Raw genomic sequence first — 25,081 nt, 5'->3', positions numbered from 1 at the left:
CCTTAAATACTTTACAATTAAAAACTCAAGTTAAATGGATTTAAAGAGCTTTTTGATTTTTAGCACATGTAAACATTACAAATAGCGAGCGCGAAAAGTTTTGAAGGCAAAGCTTTTATATTAAACCTTAATAATTATTTGAAAACTAGTTATAACGTGAGAAACATAAACTATCGCTAAATTAAAAGAAGCTAGGTTAAATTTCTCATGGTCGTCTTCGATCTAGCTTTTCAGATAGACCGTGTCAAACTCTGCGTGGGAAAAAAAAATCTTTAGTAATGTCTTTTACCATTACTTCCGTCTTGATGATTGAAAAAATATTTTGATCATTTTCAATCAATCGTATACTAGACGAATCTGGTTTATATATTATCATGAATCTGTATATAGCTAGCGATGACATTGTCAACTGCCGTGTGTCAAACAAAGTTTGACGTTTGAACTAATATTGTAGTTTGTTTTGCAGATTTAGTTTACTAGTAATTCTAATTCTACATAAATTTACCTATAAAGTATACGTAAAATTGAAGGGAGTGTGCTTTAAATGTATATATGTATATTTAATTTGAATATAACTTAAAGTTTTACATACTTTTGTAAGAATGGAAGAAATGAATTTACAAAAAAATATGAAATGTCCTAAAAAACGACGTCTAATTAATTTAAGATCACTTCGAATTTCTTTAAAATACAGACCTGAGATCCTAAATCTAATATTAAAAATGCGTCACTGCATAAAAAAGAAAAATTCCCTTATAAAATCTCTAAAGGAACAACTACAAAAGGTATACGTTCGTGGCTTCTCGGCTACTCTCAATTCTTTATTGGAGGGATGCTACATACATATTTTTAAATCATGTACTACTTAAAAACACACACATGCAATTTATAGGTTAAAACAAGTAAAAATAAGTTATCCGCAAATGACGACCAATCAAAAATATCGAAAGCTTTAGACACACAATCTGATCGAAAAGAAAATAAGTCTGTTAAAGAAGCTACAGATAATAAACATGAAGAACCTACAGCATGGAGTACTCAGAGCAATGGAAAAAGTGAAAAAAGTATAGCAGAGCAAGTTAAAGAAGTAGCCCAGAGCGCTCTCCAAGACACCGGCATGGTGTATGTGGAATCTGCTGGAATGTACTATGACTATAAAACTGGGTACTATTATAATACTGTGAGTCACATAAACATATGTGAAATTATTAAATTCCAAATCCAATTACATGAGCTAAAAATATAATAATAATAATTATTGTTGTTATTGTTGTTATCTTGTTAGGCAAGAGTCGAGATGGCCCAGTGGTTAGAACGCGTGCATCTTAACCGATGATTGCAGGTTCAAACCCAGGCAAGCACCGCTGATTCATGTGCTTAATTTGTCTTTATAATTCATCTCGTGCTCAGAGGTGAAGGAAAACATCGTGAGGAAACCTGCATGTGACAAATTTCATAGAAATTCTGCCACATGTATATTCCACCAACCCGCATTGGACCAGCGTGGTGGAATATGTTCCAAACCTTCTCCTAAAAGGGAGAGGAGGTCTTTAGCCCAGCAGTGGGAATTTACAGGCTGCTGTTGTTGTTGTAATTATTGTTAGTGCTATAAATATGTGATATAATCACTAACAAAAACTAATATTATCTACCTACCTACCATTGTCACTTAGATTCTATAACTATTGGTTTTATGTATAAAAATATATATATGTTTTTGTTTATAGGAACTTGGACTCTATTATCATACAGATACAGGGTGTTACTACTATTATTCTAATGAAAAACAAACATTTGTTTTCCATTCATATCCTGATAAAAGTGCTGAGAATAAATCTCTGATTGCTCACGAGAAGAAGAAGGCAAAGAAACACAAAAAGGTACGAGTAACATGTTAGAAATTTATTGCATTCAATTTGATAAAACTCTTTTGACTTTACCTATAAATATTTGGGAGACAGTATTGTACAGAACATAGCATGGTTTAACTATTCTCAGTTAACTTCTTCATTCAAATGTCAAATCATTGATGTAATATGAGATTCAGTTTTAAACATTGTTTATTTATTTCTATTTATAGGCAACTCAAGATTACATATATATTAAATATAAACTTTATATTGAAATATTGTCATGTATTGCTTATTATCAAATATATTTATTCTTTCAGGCAACTAAAACTGACGATGTTGAAAACCTGACCAAACAATTCACTCAGGTTTCACTCCGAGGCGCAACAGCCTTAGGTAAATAGAATGCTCACGAGTTGCTTCCAAATACCAACATCTGAAATGTTATATTGCAGGAAAAGGAAGAAGATGGAAGCAAACCGAAACGCAAGAAGACATCTAAAGATTCAAAGAAGAATAAACAGGAAACAAATGAAAATGGAATTACAGAAGCTAACAGAGACATTATTTCTGATGAAAATGAAGTTGTTAATGATAAAGAGGATGTACCTGCAGAAGAGTTAGAAGATGGGGAGTGCAGTGACACTTCCAGTGAAGTGTCTGATGCAGAAACAGATGCAAGTACATCTACTGCTAGTGATGATGGTAAATGGAGAATACAATACGGCCATGATTATATTAAAAATAGAATTGAAGCAAAATTATACCCATACTTATCAAAACAGACCCTAGAAGAAGTTATTTTACATGTATATTTCCTATATGAATTTATAATAATGATTGTAGCCTTATTTTATAGTTAGATTAATTTTTAATTACAGGATTTAATATAAAAGAAAAAATAATTGCTTATTCTATCGAAGAAATATTTAAAATATGACCATGATTTAATAAATTTTGTTATTTTTTCTTAGTTTAAACTGATAATATTTCTATATATAACTTATTTCCAGAATCAGTAGCCAAGCACCACCCGCCATGCATGAGAGTTATCGTAAGGGAAACAAACTTACCTAAACTGAAAGTTGGCAGTTTATACCTCATCACTAAAGATGGTGGCACTATAGGCAGAGAAGGAGACCATCATTCTATAGTTATAAGGGATCACAATGTTTCACGGGTCAGTATTGATATTTAATATACTACAAGAATAAGTTCCTTCATTCCATAAATTTCGTTATTCATAGTTCTCATGTCAATATTCCAAATAAAAAAAATGCAAAATAATGTATTATATGTGAAAACCTTGTCCTAAATGCTCTGAATCTTTTGATATTAGTTTTATGTAAATCTTATATTTACGTAACAATTATTAACATTAAGCCCTCAAATAATATACAAATATAAATGAATAGTTACTGTGTAAATATTAAAGATCTAGGATAACTTATATAATAAAGATATATTATTTTCTCCTCATCCTACCCAAAAAAATGAATACTTAATGTCAATTTATTCACCATCCTATCATAAATAAAAATATTTTAAATTATTTTATAAGTTAATTTTAAGTCAATACATTTACAACAATGTTTCTTTAACTTACTTTCGTTATTTTCCAGAATCACTTAGACATCAACTACGATATGGATAGAAGAATATATATGGCAATTGACTTAGGTTCAAAGAACGGTACAATTATTAATGGTATTCGTATCTCGGAAAGTCAAGAAAGAAGCAGTCCCGTCGAGGTAATGATTCGTTTTAGTCACTGAAATGTATGTCATATTTATTGACCACCTAGTGGTAAGTGGTCACCGTCACCCACAGACAATGATACTAACTATTTCGTACATAGTCAATGCGCCACCAACCTTGGGAACTAAGATGTTATGTCCCTTGTGCCTGTAGTTACACTGGCTCACTCACCCTTCAAACCGGAACACAACAATACTGCGTACTATTGTTTAGCGGTAGAATAACTGATGAGTGGGAAGTAACTACCCAGGCGGGCTTGCACAAAGCTCTACCACCAAGTTAAATAAAAATGTTTAAATAAAAACCTTTAAAAAGGAATTAACCACCTCATGGACTATGACTATGCATTATTATATTATGGTATTATATAATAATATATTACTACTAAAATTAATGTTATAGGTAGTTCATGGGAGTACAATACAATTGGGTGAAACGAAATTACTTTGTCACATTCACGCTGGAAACGATACGTGTGGCCATTGTGAACCAGGCCTTATAATGGAAAGTGAGTACACGCGTTATTACTTTATGTGTTGCAAGTTCAAAAAAAAACCTTACAAATATAAGGTTATGATTTTCGCTTGAAATTCTATATACAGGAATAATCTACATAAAAAAGCATGGCTAGTAGTAGTACTACTCATTATGATTAATTTTAGTGATTATTCAAAAACACGCAATAATATAATAATAATTAAAAAATAATTTATTTTTATTATCTTTACGGTCTACTTTTTTCTTCATTCTTACAAAATATACTGATTATTTTCAAATAGTTTTTTTTGATGGCGACATTTTAATTGTTTTATCTCTACTTATAAAACAAAGCCGCTTCCTGTTATTTTTAAGCTCAGATCTTTTAAATTACTAAACAGATTTTGATGCGGTTGTCATCGATAAAAAGAGTCATTCAGCTGAATTATGTACATGCTTACAACAATAGAGACATTTTTAGCCGATTTTTTTTCTTTCAATCTTGTTTTATATAGAACCATATTCACACATTAATTCATTCATAGCTTTACATAGAAGCCTTTTGACTAGAATATGTATAAGTAGCTTATTTTATCCCGCGGATCTAAAAAGGTTTTACTATTAATTAGTTTTTTTTTTTCTATTCAGCCCAAGAAAAAGAAAAAGTCGCCTACACACGTACGTGTAGCGTTCAGAAACAACATCAACTGGAACTCGCGAGGTTGAAAAACAAATACGCGCCAAAGCCTTTAGCGATTGAAGAGACCGCTTACAACGATAGGGCTCAAGCGAGAAGGGAGAAGGTCGGCTCCTCGCATCACTCCGAGAAGACCCAAAGCAGTGATATTAACACGTAAGAATGATCTTCTACATTTCGGTATCAAGGATTCATTTGTGCGTCTAAGTATTAGCTGTGCCCCCCATTTTGTGCACGTTTGACTTAAAGAAAAAAGTTATTGTTGTAGCCTAATTTACGTTAAGTTAAGTCCTTACTACATCAGCTGTCTGCCAGTGAAAGTCCCGTCAAAATCGATACAGACGTTCCAGAGATTAGCTGCAACAAACTGACAGACCGAAATAATTAATGTAAAAAATGTTATTTGGGTATATATACCATGGCTACAGACATATGCATTTAGTAATAAATGGTTATTTTAATATTACAAACAGACACTCCAATTTCGTTATATGCACAGATGAAGTTATTCGCAGCGCCTTAAAAGTTTAAGAAACAGTTCATATAATTTATTCGATATCTATAAACAGCAGAACTAATCTTAATCGATGACACTCTCTGGTTGGATTCATTGAATTAAGGGACATGACTGTATTAGTTTTAAATAAAATTTAACAGTATAGGAATACAGGACTTGGTTGTAGGGTTTTGTGGAAGCCTGTTTGGTAGATTACTCAATATATTCTAGGAAGCACCAACACTTGGTGTTGTGTTTCGATTTGAAGGTTAAGTGAGTCCGTGTATGTTCAGGCACAAACGAAATAACATCTCAGTTCAACGCTGATAGCGCAGTGGATGATGATGATGATGTGAGGAATGTTTCTTTATTCGACCGTTTAGGCGACCATGCCTATACGCAGGTTCGACTACTTACCATTTGACGGCTTATTTTACCGCCATATGTAATAAACAAAAATTCTAGGTTATTTTATATCTTGAACGTGCACAATGTTATTTTTTATAATCAGTTAAGGAATGATAACGTTTTTACATCTTTCGTGACGTTTATTTTGTTTGAATATAGGCATTTCTGGAATAGCAACCATACTACACAGCAATACTATTTATATTGCTGTGAAACAAAGAGTCGAGATGGCCCAGTGGTTAGAACGCGTGCATCTTAACCGATGATTGCGGATTCACACCCAGGCAAGCACTGCTGATTCATGTGCTTAATTTGTCTTTATAATTCATCTCGTGCTCGGCGGTGAAGGAAAACATGGTGAGGAAACCTGGATGTGACAAATTTCCTAGAAATTCTGTCACATGTGTATTGCACCAACCCGCATTGGAACAGCGTGGTGGAATATGTTCCAAACCTTCTCCTCAAAGAGAGAGGAGGCCTTAGCACAACAGTGGGAATTTACGGGCTGTTGTTGTGTTGTGTTGTTGTGGTACAAACAGACAGGCGGACAAAACAATTATTGTTACAAAAAATTAATGTTATCTTGGTATCTGCTTGCATCATGAACATATTAGTTTTATTTATTTTTTATAATAAGTCAAGTAATGATACCGTTTTTACATCTTTCGTGACGTTTATTTTGTCCCAAACAAATATATAGGCAAACATACACATATATAGGCATTTCTGGAAAAGCAACCATACTACACAGCAATGCTATTTATATTGCAGTGATCAAAAGCTTGGCGTTACTGGCAAACGAAACATGCAAACTTGAATGTCTATTGCGATAACAATATCAATATGCCATACAGAACATCACACTCTTATAATGTACAAATAATATTGATCACATTGCCACCATTCCACGCGGTCAAGATTTATACAGTAACTAGTTGTAGTTCATATTTGTATATATATATTTAAGCATTTAATGTTGTTAATTCTTATGTTAATAAAGATAAAAAAAAAATAATAACATTGTAATTTATAAGTATTTGTTACTGATTGTTTACAAAGACAACGCTAAAATACGAATATATAATGTATAAAAATGTATTACTTGGTGGTAGGGCTTTGTGCAAGCCCGCCTGGGTAGTTACTTCCCACTCATCAGTTATTCTACCGCTAAACAACAGTACGCAGTATTGTTGTGTTCTGGTCTGAAGGGTGAGTGAGCCAGTGTAACTACAGGCACAAGGGACATAACATCTTAGTTCACAAGGTTGGTGGCACGTTGACGATGTTAGGAATTGTTAATATTTCTTACAGCGTCATTGTCTATGGGTGACTACTTACAAGTAGCCCATATGCTCGTCCGCCAACCTATACCATAAAAAAAAACCCTCTGAGTTATTTATCACGAAAATTGTAGTCTTTAGAGGTCATTAGAGTCCCGAGCGCTTGGAACACAAGAATTAATTACCAAAAACGTAATCGAACGTCAACTTTAACATATGTGTTCATCGCGATGTGTTAAAAAAACATTTTCCATCGTAACGTTTTGCATAATCGCTTCCGAAAGCGCCGCTAATGCAAAATTAAATCGGCCACTTTATATTTATGACAGGTTTATAGCAGCGGAGAACAAAGGCTTCAAGTTGCTGGAGAAAATGGGCTGGTCGAAGGGCGAGGGACTCGGCAAGGACAGCCAAGGGGACAGGGAGCCGGTGAGTTAAATATACGTTGTGATCTATCATTATACTCGGTGACTTTAACTTCGGAAATACGTACATATATCGATTATAAGTCTAAGTGTCCGTGTATGGCTGAAAAAAAATTTTTTTTCAAAAAAAGAACAGTTCTATATTTTTTGTTTTTTTTTTTTCAATATTTCTGTTGATTTAGGCATTTTGTAATTTTTTTTTTTATTTTTTTATTTTATCATGTTTTTTGACAGATGAAAACATATTACTAAATGTATTTATTGTAGTTAATATGATTACTGGAAAAATTGCTTAGTATGTTTGTAAATACATACATTGGTACAAAAGGTTTTTTCACGTTCTATATACTTCTTAGACCGACAATCTCGCCGCTATACTCGATTCCTATATAAAAAATCATCATATAGCAGAAAACTTACGGTACTCCGCACTTATAACGTTAAATATGATTTATATCGCTATTATATATATGTTATATATTTGATAAGTATATTAACCAGATGCATTTCGTCCAATAAAATGATCGTCAGGTTGACCTTTATATATTATACTTGTCTGCTCCTTAGGCTAGTGATATGTCTACGTTCAATAAACGGGCTAATGAAAAAATATATTATCAAACCGGACTATAAGTTTCCGAGATTATCGTAAAAAATATACATATTCTCCAGCTTTATAACATTCGTATAGATAACCAAAGCCGGAATAACTTAAGAGATCAACTCTGTAACGAGCGTAACGTATCTTAATACGTCCTATGCACAAGCGAAACCGGGTCTCTCGACTAGATCGAGATAAAGTCGTCCATCATTTGACAACCGTTGAGAAAAACTAACGCGATGAATTATTATATCTCCATTATGATTCGACGTGACTAATTAGTTCACCTGAATAATATATTTAATGTTCGCGCAAAAAATTTGGACAAAAAAATTTGTGGAAAATCGCGCGTCGGATCGCTTCGATTAGGGTTCTGCCGTCCCTGACGGAGCATATTATTGATAAACTTAAAAAAAATTATAAGTTTTTGTCTCGTCGTAAAATCGAAGTTAATAGTTTATCTTTTCCATTTATTTTTATAATAAGACACAAATTTGTAACATTAAATAATGTAAACAAAACTTGTATGTGAAATAAATAAATAATAAAATGTCTTTAGGCGACAGGTGCGTCAAAGTTGCCTGATAGATACGAAATATTTATCTTATTTATATTGTTTTTCCGAAAAGATATTCCCAAGAAATTAATGAGTTCTAACTTAGAATTGTATGTCAATAAACATAAAAATCTATTGGTTTTGCGCCGAATCTCTCCACTCGAATCGATTTATTAAGAGGAAGAATAGAAAATATTAGTGCGCTATTATTTTGCGCAGATGACAAGAATGCTTTGTGAATGGCTACGACCAAAATCGGTCAAGAACACATACATCATCATCGTAGTTATTAATTTACGTCAATTAAATAGAAGGATATAATCAAATCTAATTGATTATATCATTCTATTTTTATTTATTAGACTGCTTTACTTGCTTTCAATAAAAAATGCTTCTGAATAAAAAAGGTTACGAAATGATTACGTAAATATAGCATGTTTTATTATAAATCTCCGTCGGCCAAGAACAACGTAATTATAAACATTAATTTCGATTTAAGTTATTTTGCATATTTATGTATTTTTAACGTTTGTATTGAAAATACATTTTAATGTAATTGATTTATAAGTACTACAATTATTTTATCTTTATCCGCGAGACCCTAAAACGCTTTTTTATTATTTTCTGTAATAACTGGCCGTCTGTAGGTCAGCCGGGCGTGGGCCTACCTGCCCATTTAAAACAATTTGCTTATTTTTTTTTTCGATGTTTCGCATTAGAGCCCGGCCGAATGACGGTCTGCCATTAACTTGTGTCCAGACGGTGACGTTAAGGGTATGCTTACTCTCAGTTTTTATGTTATTTGGAATTTGACACAGCTAAGGGCATCATATTTAATGTCGAAATAAAATAATAGTTTATTGATTTTGATTAAATTACGATTATTGTATAGCTCTTGAAGAGAAGATTTGGATCTTGTATCAAAACTAATTGGACTCAGATGTCTCAGTCTTCCAATATATTTTTATAACAGCTAAGCATGACTATTCAGTGTTATATCCTCGAGCTTGAACTTGCTATCTTCGGTTAAGATTCACATATTACTAACCACTGTGCTATAACAGCTCTTATTCCATCATCATTACATACTATAAAAATACAGACGAATTGATAATCTCCTCCTTTTTGAAGTCGGTTTAAAACAAAGTCACTTACCGCTTTCTGCCCCTATGTATGCTTAGATCTTTAAAATTACGCAACGGATTTCGATGCGGTTTTTTTTTTATAGATTGATTAGAGAAGAAGGTTTTTGCATATATGCATGGATAATATAGCAACTGATAATTTTAGTAGTTTGTAATATGATGTCGTTAATGAACAAATTCTGTAGTATATTTGAAGTCAGTATTGCACCCGTACGAAGCCGGGGAATCGCTTATATTAAATATAAATAATTCAACAGCTGAGTGTGCTTATTTGAACAAAAAACAGATAACTCCATAAATATTCGAGTTAAGTCAGCTCAGTCAAACCCTCGCTAATCTGTGCAGTACAAATGGCTATATTACTTTGATAAACAGCCTCAACAATGCCGCAGTAACTCGCTGACTTACAAATCAGCACTCATATCATGAGTCCTTAATGTTGCCGATAGCATCTCGAGTGAAGGGAATGAGTAATGTTTACTTCGTTTGATGTTTAATCTGTGCATGAGGGACTTGCATGTTTGTACTGACAAATCCGGCAAATGCAGTTATACCCATATTGTATATGCTATTAGAATTGTATCGTTTTGTCGTGTTTTATTAATTTATGAACCGTAAAATTCACTTTGAATATATTGTAATGGATTTCCCGCGAAATTTTTAGGACTTTCGTAATTTTTTTCTTCTCTCGAAAAATTATTATTTGCTGAAATTGTATTAATTGAGTAATTGAATTACATTGAGTCAAGAATTCTATTGAATTTTGTGTACATCTACGCTGTAGCTTTTCAAAATGAGACCACAAAATAGGCTTACACTATTTATATATAAGATCAGTCTCTCTATTACACATATCTCTTACCTTTAACGCTTCGTTCGTTGCAAAATTGATCCCAACGACAAACTCTTTTATTCTAAAATAATCTATGTCCACAGTGAAATCGAATATATAGATTCAGAGATTATCTCTAACATAACATAAAACTCTTAATTATGACTATTGTCTGTTTAAAATAAAAGCAAATAGTAAAAAAGGAATAGTTGCAACTTGAATGCGACGAGGTCACACCGAATTGACTATTTAAATTGCTGAGATATTATTCTACTGCAAAAATTTATTTAACAGCAAACAGTTCTTGTCAATTAGGTTTAAAAAAAGCTACATTAATAATTATGTTAGCGCTATTCAAATTTTGGTAATTAACTATTAATATTATTAATCTTTTCTCTATATATAACAGAAGATCGTTCTCGTAATTTTTTCATTGAATAAATATATTATGTAATGTTAAAATCTTTTATCCTTCTTGCTCCGATACAATGACATGATAGGTACTATCTAAAAAGAAGTCGATCTTAAAAAAAATAGCCAAATTCGTTCATATTTATGGACACTGTACTTAACATTACGCTGCAGAATTTAATTTCATACGAAAAAAATAAATCGTCCTGAGGTAGATTCCCCATTTCCTTCGAATTTCCCTGCACTGTCCCAATAAAAAAACACTCATAATTAATATAGTCCAACCAAATAGGTGTATTTTCGTACGTTATGTGTATTGATATAATGCGTTCTGTGTACATATATAGTTAACTCGTAATAATTTTTCAGTAGTGCACAATAAGTGCACAGCTGCATAATTATATCGTGAAATGTCTTAGCTCTGTAGGTTCAGACGCAATTTAGTCATTTGTCGCACGTCAGGTACGGGGCTGTCATTATTGCAATCATTCGAATTGTCTCGATCTATCATCATCGATACGTATCTGTAATTACTAGGTATTACATCGAGCGAATGAAGCGATCAGAGCTCGTTACGTGTCATTTTTCAAACGTGGAGGATGATTTTTTAATACACGTAATTGAAACGGAAGAGAGGCTATGTGCGAGAAAATAGGATTCTTTAAATTTGTATATAGTAAAGTAAAGTAAAGTAACAGCCTGTAAATTTCCCACTGCTGAGATAAGCCCTCCTCTTCTATTAAGTAGAAGGTTTGGAACATATTCCACCACGCTGTTCCAATGCGGGTTGGTGGAATACACATGTGGCAGAATTTCTATGAAATTTGTCACATGCAGGTTTCCTCACGATGTTTTCCTTCACCGCTGGGCACGAGATGAATTATAAAGACAAATTAAGCACATGAATCAGCGGTGCTTGCCTGGGTTTGAACCCGCGATCATCGGTTAAGATGCACGCTTTCTAACCACTGGGCCATCTCGACTCAATTTGTATATGTTATAAGTGTAATAAAATGTGATTGTACGTTTTATTTTAAACATTGACAAGTAAGTGATGCTTATAAACTTTGGTACCGTATCAAATATTATTGAATTGTTGCCGTTCGCGACTTTGATCGCGTTTTTTTTTCTTTGTTCGCTCGGGTAGGTGCAAAAAAGTAACAATTTGTCCTTTCTTGGAGTTTTGCTTCATTCTAAATTTCATCAAATTCGGTTTATTGGTTTGCTAGTGAAAAAGCGACAAACAGACAGATATCACTTTCGTATTTATGATATTAGTATAAATTTCTCACGTGCCGAATTCGCCGTCAACTACTACGATTTAGACTGGAATAAAACATTACAAAGTATTTTGTGTGTTGCTAGAAGAATTAGTTACTTACTCAAGTACTTAAGTACACTACTTTTACTTGGTGGTAGGGCTTTGTGCAAGCCCGTCTGGGTAGGTACCACTCACTCATCAGTTATTCTACCGCCAAATAACAGTACTCAGTATTGTTGTATTCCGGTCTGAAGGATGAGTGAGCCAGTGCAACTACAGGCATAAGGGACAGAACATCTTAGTTCCCAAGGTTGATGGCACATTGACGATGTAAGGAATAGTTAATATTCCTTACAGCGTCATTTTCTATGGGTGATGGTGACCATTTACCATCACGTGGCCCATATGCTCGTCCGCCAACCTATACCATAAAAATATCTACTATTTTCATATATGCACTACCTTCGTTGTTTATGGAATCACGGCACCTAGTTGCATTTTTAATATTAAAATTAGACTTCTTCAAATCAAAGATTTATTTTGTTATTCCAAGACTTTTAAGTCCAATGCCATCATTATTACGCTATGGTCGGCGTGTTTATATTTTCAACGTGATCTATATATGGCACACTTAGTATCTGTGTTAAGAATCTGTATTTAATGTATTACAGACACTGTCTTTGTTTAGCCATTGGCGTCTTCGTTTCTATACTTGTATTTAATTATGCTCATTAGTTCTGCGTCTGCTCAGCGCCAGATAGATTGACTCGGTTGCTGTAGGCCATACTCCATTTTACAGATACTTTCGATACAATACTCACAATAGGGCTTTGTGTAAGAACTTTTAGGCCAATCAATTATTATTCCATCAATTATATTTCCTCAAAAATCAATACATGCAATAATAAAGAAAATATAAAAACAGAAGATAAGACCTCAGTCCTTAAAATAGTAAACATTAATGTCTTATATGGTATATATAAAGGACATAAAATAAAAACTATTTGTATATTAATGGAAATATAAGAAAACAAAATTAAGTTTCCATTATAACAAATAGTTTTGCTTCACTTATTATTAACAATTTGCCGCAGCACTTTCAAATGACTCTTAGTATAAACAAATCCCAAAATCCTTGACAGTAAGCTAATCTTTGGATTGTTTGCAGTGATCTTCATGTTTTCATGTTATTAACGATCTCCACTTGAGGTTATATTAATATGATGACAAGCGCTTTCAATTCCACATTTTTTTAAATATTAGGCAATGGATCTGTCAATCGCCATTTACATCTAGTGTCATTTAAAATGTCGGTGTCTCTAGGTAACTTTATAGTGTCAATATTGATGTAATATACTGACAAGAAAGTCACCGCCCATTGAGAACACTCCGCCTTTCTGTTGTTAATAAAGAATAAGAAAATAACAGTTTGACTTGAGATTTGTGGGTATTGCAACACAATGTGTTATATATTCATTCTGAATATTAAAACATTACTGTTAGAAAGTAACCGCCATTGTTTAAATATTTGAGAGTGTTTAAAATAAACGGTATATCATTGGCGTGTACACCATTAATACGGAATGAAAAAAAACCTGATATTATATTCATTTAGTTAATGCTAGCGTTGCCCGCGACTTCTTGCGCTTTTGAATTTTGAACAAAAAAAGTTAGTGTAGCCTAAGCTACTTCTTATAAGATCAGCTTTCTGCTAGTGAAAGTCCCGTCAAAACGCCCACTCATTAGATATTCTACCGCCAAACAACAGTACTTATTATTGTTGTGTTTCCTATCTGAAGGGTGAGTGAGCCAGTGTAAATATAGGCAAAAAGGACTTAAAGATCTTAGTTCCAAAGATCGGTGGTGCATTATGTAAGGAATGGTTAATGTTTCTTACTGTGCCATTCTCTATCGGCGGTATCTATCGGTCTCTATCGTACCATCAGGTGGTCCATATGCTCGTCTGCCAAACTATAGCATAAAATAAACACATATCTCTTTACACGCATACGTAATTTTCAAACGTTGGCTAACTTTTCCAACATTGCTTTATCACATATAATTCTAGTAATATCGTAAAAACAAACAGAGACAGGTCATACAGTAACATTCCCAGTCTGCGCACTAAAACGATCATATTATCGTATTCACCGATATAATGCTCGCCTGGTACATATCAATTGTTTTTTTTTTTTTAATTACCTTGTAAATCAAAGCGTAACCGTATACGAGGGAAATACCTCCGTTGCATCTGAGGCCGAGGAGCTGTAAGGAATCTCCACAGATTGCGGTCACGCGCTCACACGCGCAATCGATTGCCTGCTTATACTAATACGCGGTACGTCCTTAGTTCCATACAAAACATTAAATTGAAATGATTTTAATCTAGTCGTTTATAAATAAATCCTTTTTGTGTAGCTGAGTAATTCGTTTATATGCAGTTAATTACACATTATAGCACATATTTGATGAGACTTTGTCTGACCTGAAATACCTAGGGAGTGATAGAAGCTGAAGATTGTAATACACAGTATCATTCGCCAACGTGAGGCCATAAATAGTTTGAACAGTAAATCTAACAAACGAGCTGAATGTTTATTTAATGTTCACCGTTGTTTTTGATTCAATTTGATCAACCCTATGTAATCGTGAGCAACATTGTTGTAGAACACGATTTACACATCATATTTCATCGACCAATGAGGTATGGACCGCGGTTGTATTATATGTCATTAGCGTACACTCGGCCACATACGCTAACAACTCTTATTGACCTTGTTATGAGGTTTAAAATTCAATATCAACGCGTAAATGTCGTGGTACACCGTACTTACTTGAGCTGATTATAAGTAATTTATGCTTGAGATTAGATGTCGGTGATTTGATCAGAGCCACACGTGTTTTTACTCTTGCGGTTAACATCAGATCGGATTCACGTTGATGAAGTTATAATAAAAACTCGTTATAAATTAAGTACGAAGCGATAATATCTATTCCATTAGTGACATATAAGATATATATTGCAAAAAAAAAATACATTTCAATGATCTGTATGAATGATATTAGTAAGAAAGTTTGCTTTAATAATGTTACCAATTTTTTCCGTTTCCACGCGGTCATAACCACAGTAATTATTTTTTATTTTATTTTTAAGCCTTTGCCTCTTTATTTTTTTTATATTCACCTATGATTATCTAACTAACGCCATGCCTAAAGATATTCTTAATATCGGCAAAGTGTTGTCAAATTTGGAAATTCTGATGATATATCCTTTGTTCCTGAAATTTCACTGGCTCACTCTCATCTTTCAAAGCAGAATACAGCGATACTCAGTATTGCTATTTAACGGTAAAATTTGTAACAAGTAGATGGTACCTAACCAGACAGGCACGTACAAAGGCCTATCAACAAGTTTTAGTTTATGATTGATATATTTTGACGACCTCCATGGTCGAGTGGTGTGTACACCGGTTTTCATGGGTACGCCACTCCGAGATCCCGGGTTCGATTCCCGGCCGAGTCGATGTAGATTACCATTAGTTTTCTATGTTGTCTTGGCTCTGGGTGTTTATGGTACCGTCGTTACTTCCGATTTCCATAACACAAGTGCTTTAGCTACTTACATTGGGATCAGAGTAATGTATGTGATGTTGTCTCATATTTATTTATTATTTTCGATTTTGTTTCGTCTTCGTCGTTGAAAATACATATAGTAGGTATTATATAAATTGTTGCGAAATATAGCATTAGTACCTAGTAGTGATGTTGCTTGGTATTTTGTTCTAATGAGAATGAGTTTGAATATTGCTTTGTAATTGACAGCGCGACTTCGCGTGAATTCCCGCTCAAGACATATTTTTACAGCCCCTGTCCTGCTTTCGGTGCTTGTGTTGATATTGTTTGTTTAATTTATTGGCTTGATGATACAAAATCTATTTTTATAAATAATAAACGATTCCGCGCAATAATACGACTTCTTAGTTCCTATTCGTGTACCCTTAATTGACTAATGCTGGCGTAATCTTAAATATAAATATAACATATAAATGGTATGATAAATATGAGACAACATCACATACATTACTCTGATCCCAATGTAGCTGAAGCACTTGTGTTATGGAAATCAGAAGTAAGGACGGTACCACAAACACTCAGACCCAAGACAACATAGAAAACTAATGGTAATCTACATCGACTCGACCGGGAATCGAACCCGGGACCTCAGAGTGGCGTACCCATGAAAACCGGTGTACACACCACTCGACCATGGAGGTCGTCTAAATAAACAATGAATGAATACAAAAAGTCCGTGATATCACGTGTCTATCTTCTATGGTACATTCATAATAAGTATTTTATGAATACAATCTAAAAATAGGTTATTTTTCCTTAATAAACTATTAAACCTTTTTCAGATAAATAAAATTATCCTTTACCCTATGTAATTCGTACGGATACTTTAGAAAATATAAGCGATTCCAAATTATGTACCACCGAAAAACCGAAAAGGCCGGAAACTATAACAATAATAATTATATATATATATATATATATATATATATATATATATATATATATATATATATATATATATATATATATATATATATATATATATATATATATATCATTTATATAAATCATCGCTAACGTCATTTTAAACAAAGATGTCCGTAATCATCACCATTGAATACTTCAATAATTCATTTCCGGTACTCCACTGTGAGTTGACAAGTGAAGAGACGTATCTCTTAATTCGCCATTCATGCATTTTATCTTCATGTGGAATACTTAAACTATCTTACGTAATATGAACATTTTTTTTTAAACGATGGAACGAACGAAAAACAGTTGATAAAATTGTGATGTTGACAGATAGATGCATAGTTAGACAGACATAGATGATAGATTTAAATATTCAACACAATTTTAATAGCTCTGCTATATTGCGCTACTAACAGTTCTTGATGTTTATATTTCTATTGATTACACAACATTCAATTTAACTTCTTATATCCACTACAATTTTATTTCCAAAGTTCATATAACAGTTTCTTCGACGTTCAAAGCGCCATTTTTTTCGTAAATCCACAATGAATACTACAGACTATTCATACTCGCGACCAATAATATCGCGTGATTTCGATGACGATTATAATATTTTTTATAAAAAAATATAGTATTTCCTAACTCAATACAAAATCTAATAATAAAAAAAATTAAAGTAATAAAAATAAACGTCTCTGTTGAAATAATTAAGTATTCTTCCATGTTTTCCATCTATCCGATCACCGTGAAAATTGGCAACGATGTGTATTTTTCAGCTGAGAAAAGAAAGTTTTATACCGTCTTCTATACTCGCTACTAGATGGCGTTGCGGTGCATCGATTTATATATCTTTCAAGCGACCGTAAAAAATAATATTAGCAGAACAACGACTACGAAATTCTTTTAATTTATATATGGTTAAAATAATGTTTTAAATGGAAGTCGTCCATAGGTTGTAGCTTATAGGGTTATACGATACATTTTTTTATTCCTTGAGTTCTTCCCTTTTTTAAATTTAAGGCCGAGCGAGTCGGGTCGATAATAGTATGCTAGATAATAAATACATAAGTAAGACAAGATTTCATTGATAGAAATTAAATAAGCTGGCAATTACTAATTAACCATTTGACGACCTCCGTGGTCGAGTGGTGTACACCGGTTTTCATGGGTACGCCACTCCGAGGTCCTGGGTTCGATTCCCGGCTGAGTCGATGTAGATTATCATTAGTTTTCTATGATTGACCCAAGACAACATTAAAAACTAATATTGTCTTGGGTCCCAGACCCAAACATAGAAAAGTAATGTGTTTGTGGTACCGTCGTTACATCTGATTTTTCATAACACAAGTGCTTTAGCTACTTACATTGGGATTAGAGTAATGTATCTGATGTTGTCTCATATGTGATGTTGTCACATTTATATAATTACAGAATATACTGTATTGAATACTTACATGGTAATAATAAACAAAAATGTACTTAACGCTACGTACAAAAGCAGTATGTGCGGTAGACAGTAGTTACTCATTTTAAAAGACCGATAAAATAAAAATTCGTATAAATTAAATACGACTAATTAATTTTAACACGGTCCCCAGCAAACGTTAAATATATTGACATTTTGTTTACCAGTAATTGCTAATCAGAATAAAAATTTAATAACTCATAAATAAAGTCATGCATAAATCAGACATGAGGACACGGTCCGCTTGTCTGGGAACTGGCGATGCACTTTTCCACATCGTGGTGACTTGCATTATCAACCCCATTAACTAAAAGTAACATGACGGCTCAGCGCTCAGAATGAGACCCAGTGTTATATTATATTTTATTAAAAATGTACATTTGAAAATCGCGCTTATTATACTATCTCAACTATTTATAATAATAATACGTGTAGGTTTACGATAATTCGCTCGAAAACTATCCACAATTATAGATCGTAAAAAAAATGATTTTTATTCGTGACAGTTCAACGATCGGCCACGTTTGACAAAACTTTTCGAATATTCACTTGAACGTAATTTAAATCGATTTCCAGAATTTATAAAATTTTCATTGTTCACTGTTTATTTAGAAAATATAAATGTTAAAAAAGTAGGAGTAAATAAACGATCGAAGCTAGTTTATCATCTAATATATAATAAATAATTATCCGTGGCATATGAAAATGACTAAACGATTTTACTGTAGTAACAGCGTGACTCTAAGAATGTTCCAATAATTGGGTACACTTGTGGGTATTTTTCATTAGACACAAATGCACACAGATTTCCTCACGTTTTCGCGAGTACGAGGTAAATTATTGAAAATGAATCTTGTCGGGAATTGAACCCGCTTCTTCAGTTGTTCTGCTTAGATTCACGTGTCATAATTACTGTGGCATCACGACCTAGTCGTTATTAAAAAAAACATATAAGCCATTGCATCGTTATTGTCGCATGGTTCGTTAAAACAGTTTAAAGGTCTCGAGACCCCTTAAAAAATTAATGTCGTTTTATTGTTAAAACAATTGCTTACAACATATTTTTATAGACATACTTTACAAAGTAAATATTAAATAATGTATTTATTTAGAGACCGAGGGGCGACGGACGCATCCAAATTGCCTTTATTATAATTTATTCTACATCGCACACTTAAAATAGTTTAACAAAATAAACAATTACGTTACACAACAGGTGACTTTTTATTTTATTACTCTTCCAGACAGCCTGATATAAGAGAGATTTAAACACATAATCTATACTTAAAAACAAATATCTAGCAAGCATAAAATTTTCTATATCATAGTTAACGAAAGAAAACATTAATCGCCGTTTAAATCATTTTGTTTTATCTGTGTGTTAAATTCGAATACATTTTTAAAGTCGAACGGATGCGGACGATTTAATTGTTTGTAATCGTGCTTTTAGTATAATCTAATTAAAGAAAGAATTAATCGTTTTATCTATATTTGTATTTACATAATTACTATTACTCTGTACGCTGATAAAATAGACATTGTTTATTGTGGAGGAAGACCTCCTTGTTGTGATCATAAAATGACCAATTAAAACACAAAATCAATCAAGTATCCATATATTAGGTATCACCAAAACAGAAGCTGACGCGACGTTGACAAAAGCGCTACATTATACTACAATGGTACTACGCCTCTTTAAGAATATATATAAACAATAAAAATAACATAAGCACACATACACACATAGTATCAACGTTTTGTTAGTAGTTAGTACGTTAAGGGAATTATGAGTGCATCTATGTTTGCGTACACTCTTGTGCAATATTACCTAGTTGTCCAGTAAAGTCTGTCTTGACAGAAATTCGGTACTTACCTTAGTAAAACAATCTCTGTCTATAGATAGAACACAAACCGCACATGAATAATATTTACACATTTTTTTTATTCGTTCCATGTTTGAATATTATTATGTATCAAATATTCTCCCGCTAAACAGCAATGATTACAATTTTTGTGTTCCAGTTTGAATGGTAACAGTGTAACAACTCATAAGGTTGATGGCGTATTGGCGATGTTAGAAATGTTTAATATTTCTTCATCTATGAGCGGGGTCACCACCAGCTGTCCCCGGTCAACCTATCTACGTGTACTATAAACAAAAATAAAATGTATTTGCCTTGTGTTGAAGCCCTAGATGAGAATAAGAGTCTATTACTGCTTCGATTTCAAAAATTAAAACAAATGACAGTCACCAACACGAAAGATTATGAAAAATTTCACCATTATCAGCCTCATACAGGTGATTAAACTGAAAGCAATAAAAAAAATAGAAATAAAAAATTTAAAATTCCACATGCATGAAGTCAGGCTGGGTCACTAGCTTGTAATATAAACGGGTACTTATCTCGTTCCAGCGCTGTCGCCTCGGACGAGAATTTCAAACAATTGTGAGTGTTGTGTCAACATGACATACCGACTCTTCTGTTTGAAAATTGAAATCAGCTCGTACCTCATAATATTATGCTGAAACTCTTCAACGGTACAGTCGGTCCGGCTTTCGTTAATGCAGGGTTTGACAACAGCTGTTAAGAAACTTATTAATTGGGATTACAATTTATGAGATCTATGTATCTTTGAATTATTTTAGATATGGCAATAAATTTATTGGCAATACACAAAACTATGCAATCTATATTATAGTTACTATAGATGGTATTCATCGATTAAAAGTGCGTTATTTATTCCCATAAGAATTAAATTTGGATCGATACCCTTACGCGACTGGCGGTTAAATAAAACACAATAAAATATAAAGACGTATCCCGTACAGTCCAAGTTCTATGATTTACTAGATTTCAATGCAATTATAATAAGTAGTTCTATTCAAGTGTAACGGGTTGCCGGAGAATGCCATTTACTAGAACCGACGTCAGTTATATTTCAAAAGAAATACTGAACGAGAACCATTCACTACGATAAGTGATTTTAAATCAATAGCCCGCGATCAATAGATTCCCTCCCTTGATTTTTTATGCAGATAAAAAAGAAAAAAAAAAGTTCAAAGGAAGTGTGTGCCTTTAACTTCAGCCTGCATAATTAGCTGTTGACAATGCGAATAAGTGAATAACAAACACCGTCGTCGCCCCACTCGTTGCCGCTTCAAAGATGCTTGTGCGAGCCCCATTCAGAGTCGCTTACGAATCGCACACGTCAAATGGCATTTCACGCGAAATTTTTACCCGCATACAATGTTGCTAATAAATGACGCGATGTATGTAGCTTTTATATGAAAAGTGGGCTCGCGTGAAGCAGCTTATTTCTGTAAAAAAAAAAACGCGCGCTCCATCCCATCCCACGCCGCTGACAATAAACTTTATTTTGGGACTTCAAAAATGCGAAGTCTTAAAATCCACCCTTTTTTATTTTTAGTGAAACTGCTGTTTAACCGGTCGAAAAGGTATAAAATGAATGTTCAAAAATTTTACTAAATGTTACCATCAATCTACCGCGACGCTTTCCATTTGCTTTGCACGATTTAAATATAAAATATAATACGCTGATACCGTCAAAAATATTACTTTATATGAATTACAAAATATGAATTTAAAAGTCAAAAGACGAGCTTCCTCGATGATACTTTTAAAGAGCCGTACATTTAAAAATTTCACATTAAAATAAATACAAGTTGTAGTCTAGACGTAATTACATATTTTACGAAATACACTTTACCTATAATTGTTGGATAAATATTAGTGTACGGTTTTACCAATTATGCACCGTTTACAACGGGTCGTGAACTAGTTTGCGGACTTGCGACTTTGTAAATAATTCACTTAACACTCAAGGAAAGCAGTATGGCTTCCAGCTAAATTACAATATCTTTAGCTGGATATCTATAGATATTGTAATTTACTGTTGCAAGAGTTTTGTGCAACCGTCTAGTTATATCACTCACCCTTCAATTATTCTACCGCCGGACAGCAATACAATGCGTTTGTCAGGCAGTGTAATTACAAGCGCTAGTTCCAATGGCTGGCGACGAATTAAGCACTTATTTTCATGCCCATCTGCTCTCCTATTACGAATAAAAAAAATGTTTTAAAGTCCAATTTATCTAACAAATGCCTGTTTCATAAATCACGCTTGCGGCTAAAACGTACGTCATCGGAACGGGACTACACTACAATGTTGCAATCGACGCGTGGGCGATACATATGTAAATTTTAACAAACGTTCGTGTATTATATCCGGTGATAAATAATGTAAGTTTCGTTCATATTTCAAAAAAACTATATATGGTTTGAATAATTGTGAAATTTAAATTTAGAATCATTTTGACGACCTCCTTGGTCGTGTGGTGTGTACACCGGTTTTCATGGGTACGCTACTCTGAGGTCCTGGGTTCGATTCCCGGTCGAGTCGATGTAGATTACCATTAGTCTTCTATGTTGTCTTGGGTCTGGGTGTTTGTGGTACCGTCGTTACTTCTGATTTCCATAACACAAGTGCTTCAGCTACTTACATTGGGATCAGAGTAATGTATGTGATGTTGTCTCATATTTATATTTATTTATTTATTTATTTAGAGTTGTAATTACGATTATCGAGGAAGAAATTGTTTTCATTACAATGGCAACATTTGGGCCTTGTAACAGTTAATCAAGATCGAATTTAAGTGACATATTTGGATCGTTTGATTGAAACATTTCAGCCGAAAATATATTACGTGCTCTGAGTTTTGTGTTTTACTTTACGATTATTATGCTTGAATATGTGTCGTACCGACTTTTATGAGTTATATACCATCATATGTATGTATAAGGTATACATATGTATACATGACATAATAGAATGAATGACTTTGTGTATCGCGATGCAAGTGTCACGAATCCGTGAGTATTGCTATTTATATATAATGAAATGGAGTCGAGGTGTACCAGTGAATAGAACGCATAGCTCTTGGCATAAGATCGCGAGTTCTAATTCAATTTTGATTCGCTCATCGCCAGAACAAGGAATACTTTAACACACTAATGTATTGAGATAATATTTTTTATTTCATTTATCGACACCTATTAACTTCCTAAAATTAAAGTATCCTAACATATACCATTATAGGTATTTATTTTTGTATTTTGTATAATATGTGTTAACTGGGGCTATGGTTAAACTTGTTTGAATAATTTAATAAAATTTAAATAATCTTCTTTTAAATTATTTAACAAATCTGAATGTCAGATCTGATGTCTGCGGACGGAAAAAATATTACATATTATATGTAATGACTTGGTTTTATTTAATAACGGTAAAAATTGATTTCATACCAATTACGGCGTACCAACTTCAATCAGCAATTTATTATAGATTTATTTAAAAATAAATTATTTTATTACTCAACGCATTAAACGTAATCTGAATACATTAAAAGTGTTCTTGCACAATCAAAAAGTTTACGTTTATTAAATAAAATTTAATTAGTTGATTCGTAAATTGATAAAATATAAAAAAAATAGTTTGGTATATTAGTTTATATTCGATATTAAAAATGTTTTTTAATCAAGATTTTAAATATAAAAATATGTTCCTATACTGTTGATCATGGATGAGTTTATTTGTCTGGAGTAGTTATAGTTGCTGTTACGAAATTATCAAACAGACATGTAAAATTTCAACGCCATAGGATTACAGAAAGCGGCTCTGTTTCAGCTTGGAATATTTGCCCTTAACAAATTACACTTACTTATCCACTAGCAATATTTAGAATTATTTTATTCCGGCTAGAAGGATGAGTGAGTCAAATCCACAAGTTGGTGATTTACAAGGAATGGTTAAAATTTCTTACACCGCCATTGATATTCACTTAACACCACCTCTAAATATATACTCTTAAAAAAAAGACAAAAATTGTAAAGAAGTTGTAGTTTTATAACCGACTACTATAGTTATAAGAGCAGACTACTATAGTTAAGTAGCAATCAGCATGTATTAAGATTATCTTTTTGAAACAAGCGAATGTCAGGTTATAAAGTGGTCTTCAGAATGCGTTCCTTATGGTTGGTCCACACGGCACAAACTTGACACAGTGAAGTTTGTGCAACTTAGCAGGGCAGACAGAAGTCGGTGTATTTAAAAAGTCAGAGCCTAAAAAGTCGGAGCTATTCATGAAAGTTGAAAGTCTGTATATCTACGTTATATTTGGAGCAAAATAATTGATCAGTGAATGATTATTAATTGTTTTCATTTTTAAAGGCAATAAATCTATTATTTTACCACTGAAACTCAGACTTATAAGATTCGCAGATATCTGTATGACAATAGTCTGTGCCAAGTCTGTGTCGTGTGGACGTACCATTACAAGTTGATACGCGAGTTGCAACTGACATTCACTTATCACATTGCTTATAATATCAGATCATACATTAAATTATCATATGTATGAAATCATTCAATGTATTTACGATCGTTTGAATATCGAATTCGAACTAATAGATGTTTTAAGTGATCTAGTTATAACAGTCTGTAATCAGATACGGAATAATCACCAGCTCTTACAATTCTAACCAGTAGAGAGATGTACCTATATTGAAATATATCCAACAAATTCTCTATATAGAACTAGTAACATACATCCTAGCCCTAATTATAACTTAGCCTAAAGACGATCTAAAATATCAGTTGGAGGTACGGGTCTTTTAAAAGTATGAGAAAGGCTTAATAAATAAATTCCATAGACTTTGTCAAATTTCAACTAAACGTTAATAGTGTTATATTCAAAATGTACTTTGACAAGGTATAATAGTACTTATATTGCGTTGCTTGTAGCATGTGTGTCCGTGTAAAGGATGAGCGAACCCGTGTAATTGCAGGGACA

General features: G+C 33.0%; 1 protein-coding gene across 2 annotated transcripts in view; it reads left to right on the top strand.

The window, feature by feature from the left end:
* Nucleotides 1-474: 474 nt before the first annotated feature.
* The window catches only part of LOC124537418 (angiogenic factor with G patch and FHA domains 1), a 37,725-nt gene continuing 13,118 nt past the window's right edge, over nucleotides 475-25,081 (top strand). Inside the window, exons 1-10 of one of the 2 annotated variants that reach the window (XM_047114254.1) lie at nucleotides 478-785; nucleotides 893-1,180; nucleotides 1,728-1,880; nucleotides 2,171-2,218; nucleotides 2,306-2,555; nucleotides 2,864-3,030; nucleotides 3,473-3,601; nucleotides 4,011-4,116; nucleotides 4,734-4,938; nucleotides 7,296-7,395. In XM_047114254.1, the coding sequence (XP_046970210.1) occupies nucleotides 603-785; nucleotides 893-1,180; nucleotides 1,728-1,880; nucleotides 2,171-2,218; nucleotides 2,306-2,555; nucleotides 2,864-3,030; nucleotides 3,473-3,601; nucleotides 4,011-4,116; nucleotides 4,734-4,938; nucleotides 7,296-7,395 (1,629 nt within the window). In that variant the 5' untranslated portion in view covers nucleotides 478-602. Of the gene's footprint in view, nucleotides 786-892; nucleotides 1,181-1,727; nucleotides 1,881-2,170; nucleotides 2,247-2,305; nucleotides 2,556-2,863; nucleotides 3,031-3,472; nucleotides 3,602-4,010; nucleotides 4,117-4,733; nucleotides 4,939-7,295; nucleotides 7,396-25,081 lie in introns of both variants that reach the window. The other variant, XM_047114255.1, reaches the window with a different exon arrangement.

The sequence above is a fragment of the Vanessa cardui genome, chromosome 18 (genome assembly GCF_905220365.1).
Source record: "Vanessa cardui chromosome 18, ilVanCard2.1, whole genome shotgun sequence".
Classification (NCBI taxonomy): domain Eukaryota; kingdom Metazoa; phylum Arthropoda; class Insecta; order Lepidoptera; family Nymphalidae; genus Vanessa; species Vanessa cardui.
This window is presented reverse-complemented; position numbering and strand designations above follow the sequence as displayed.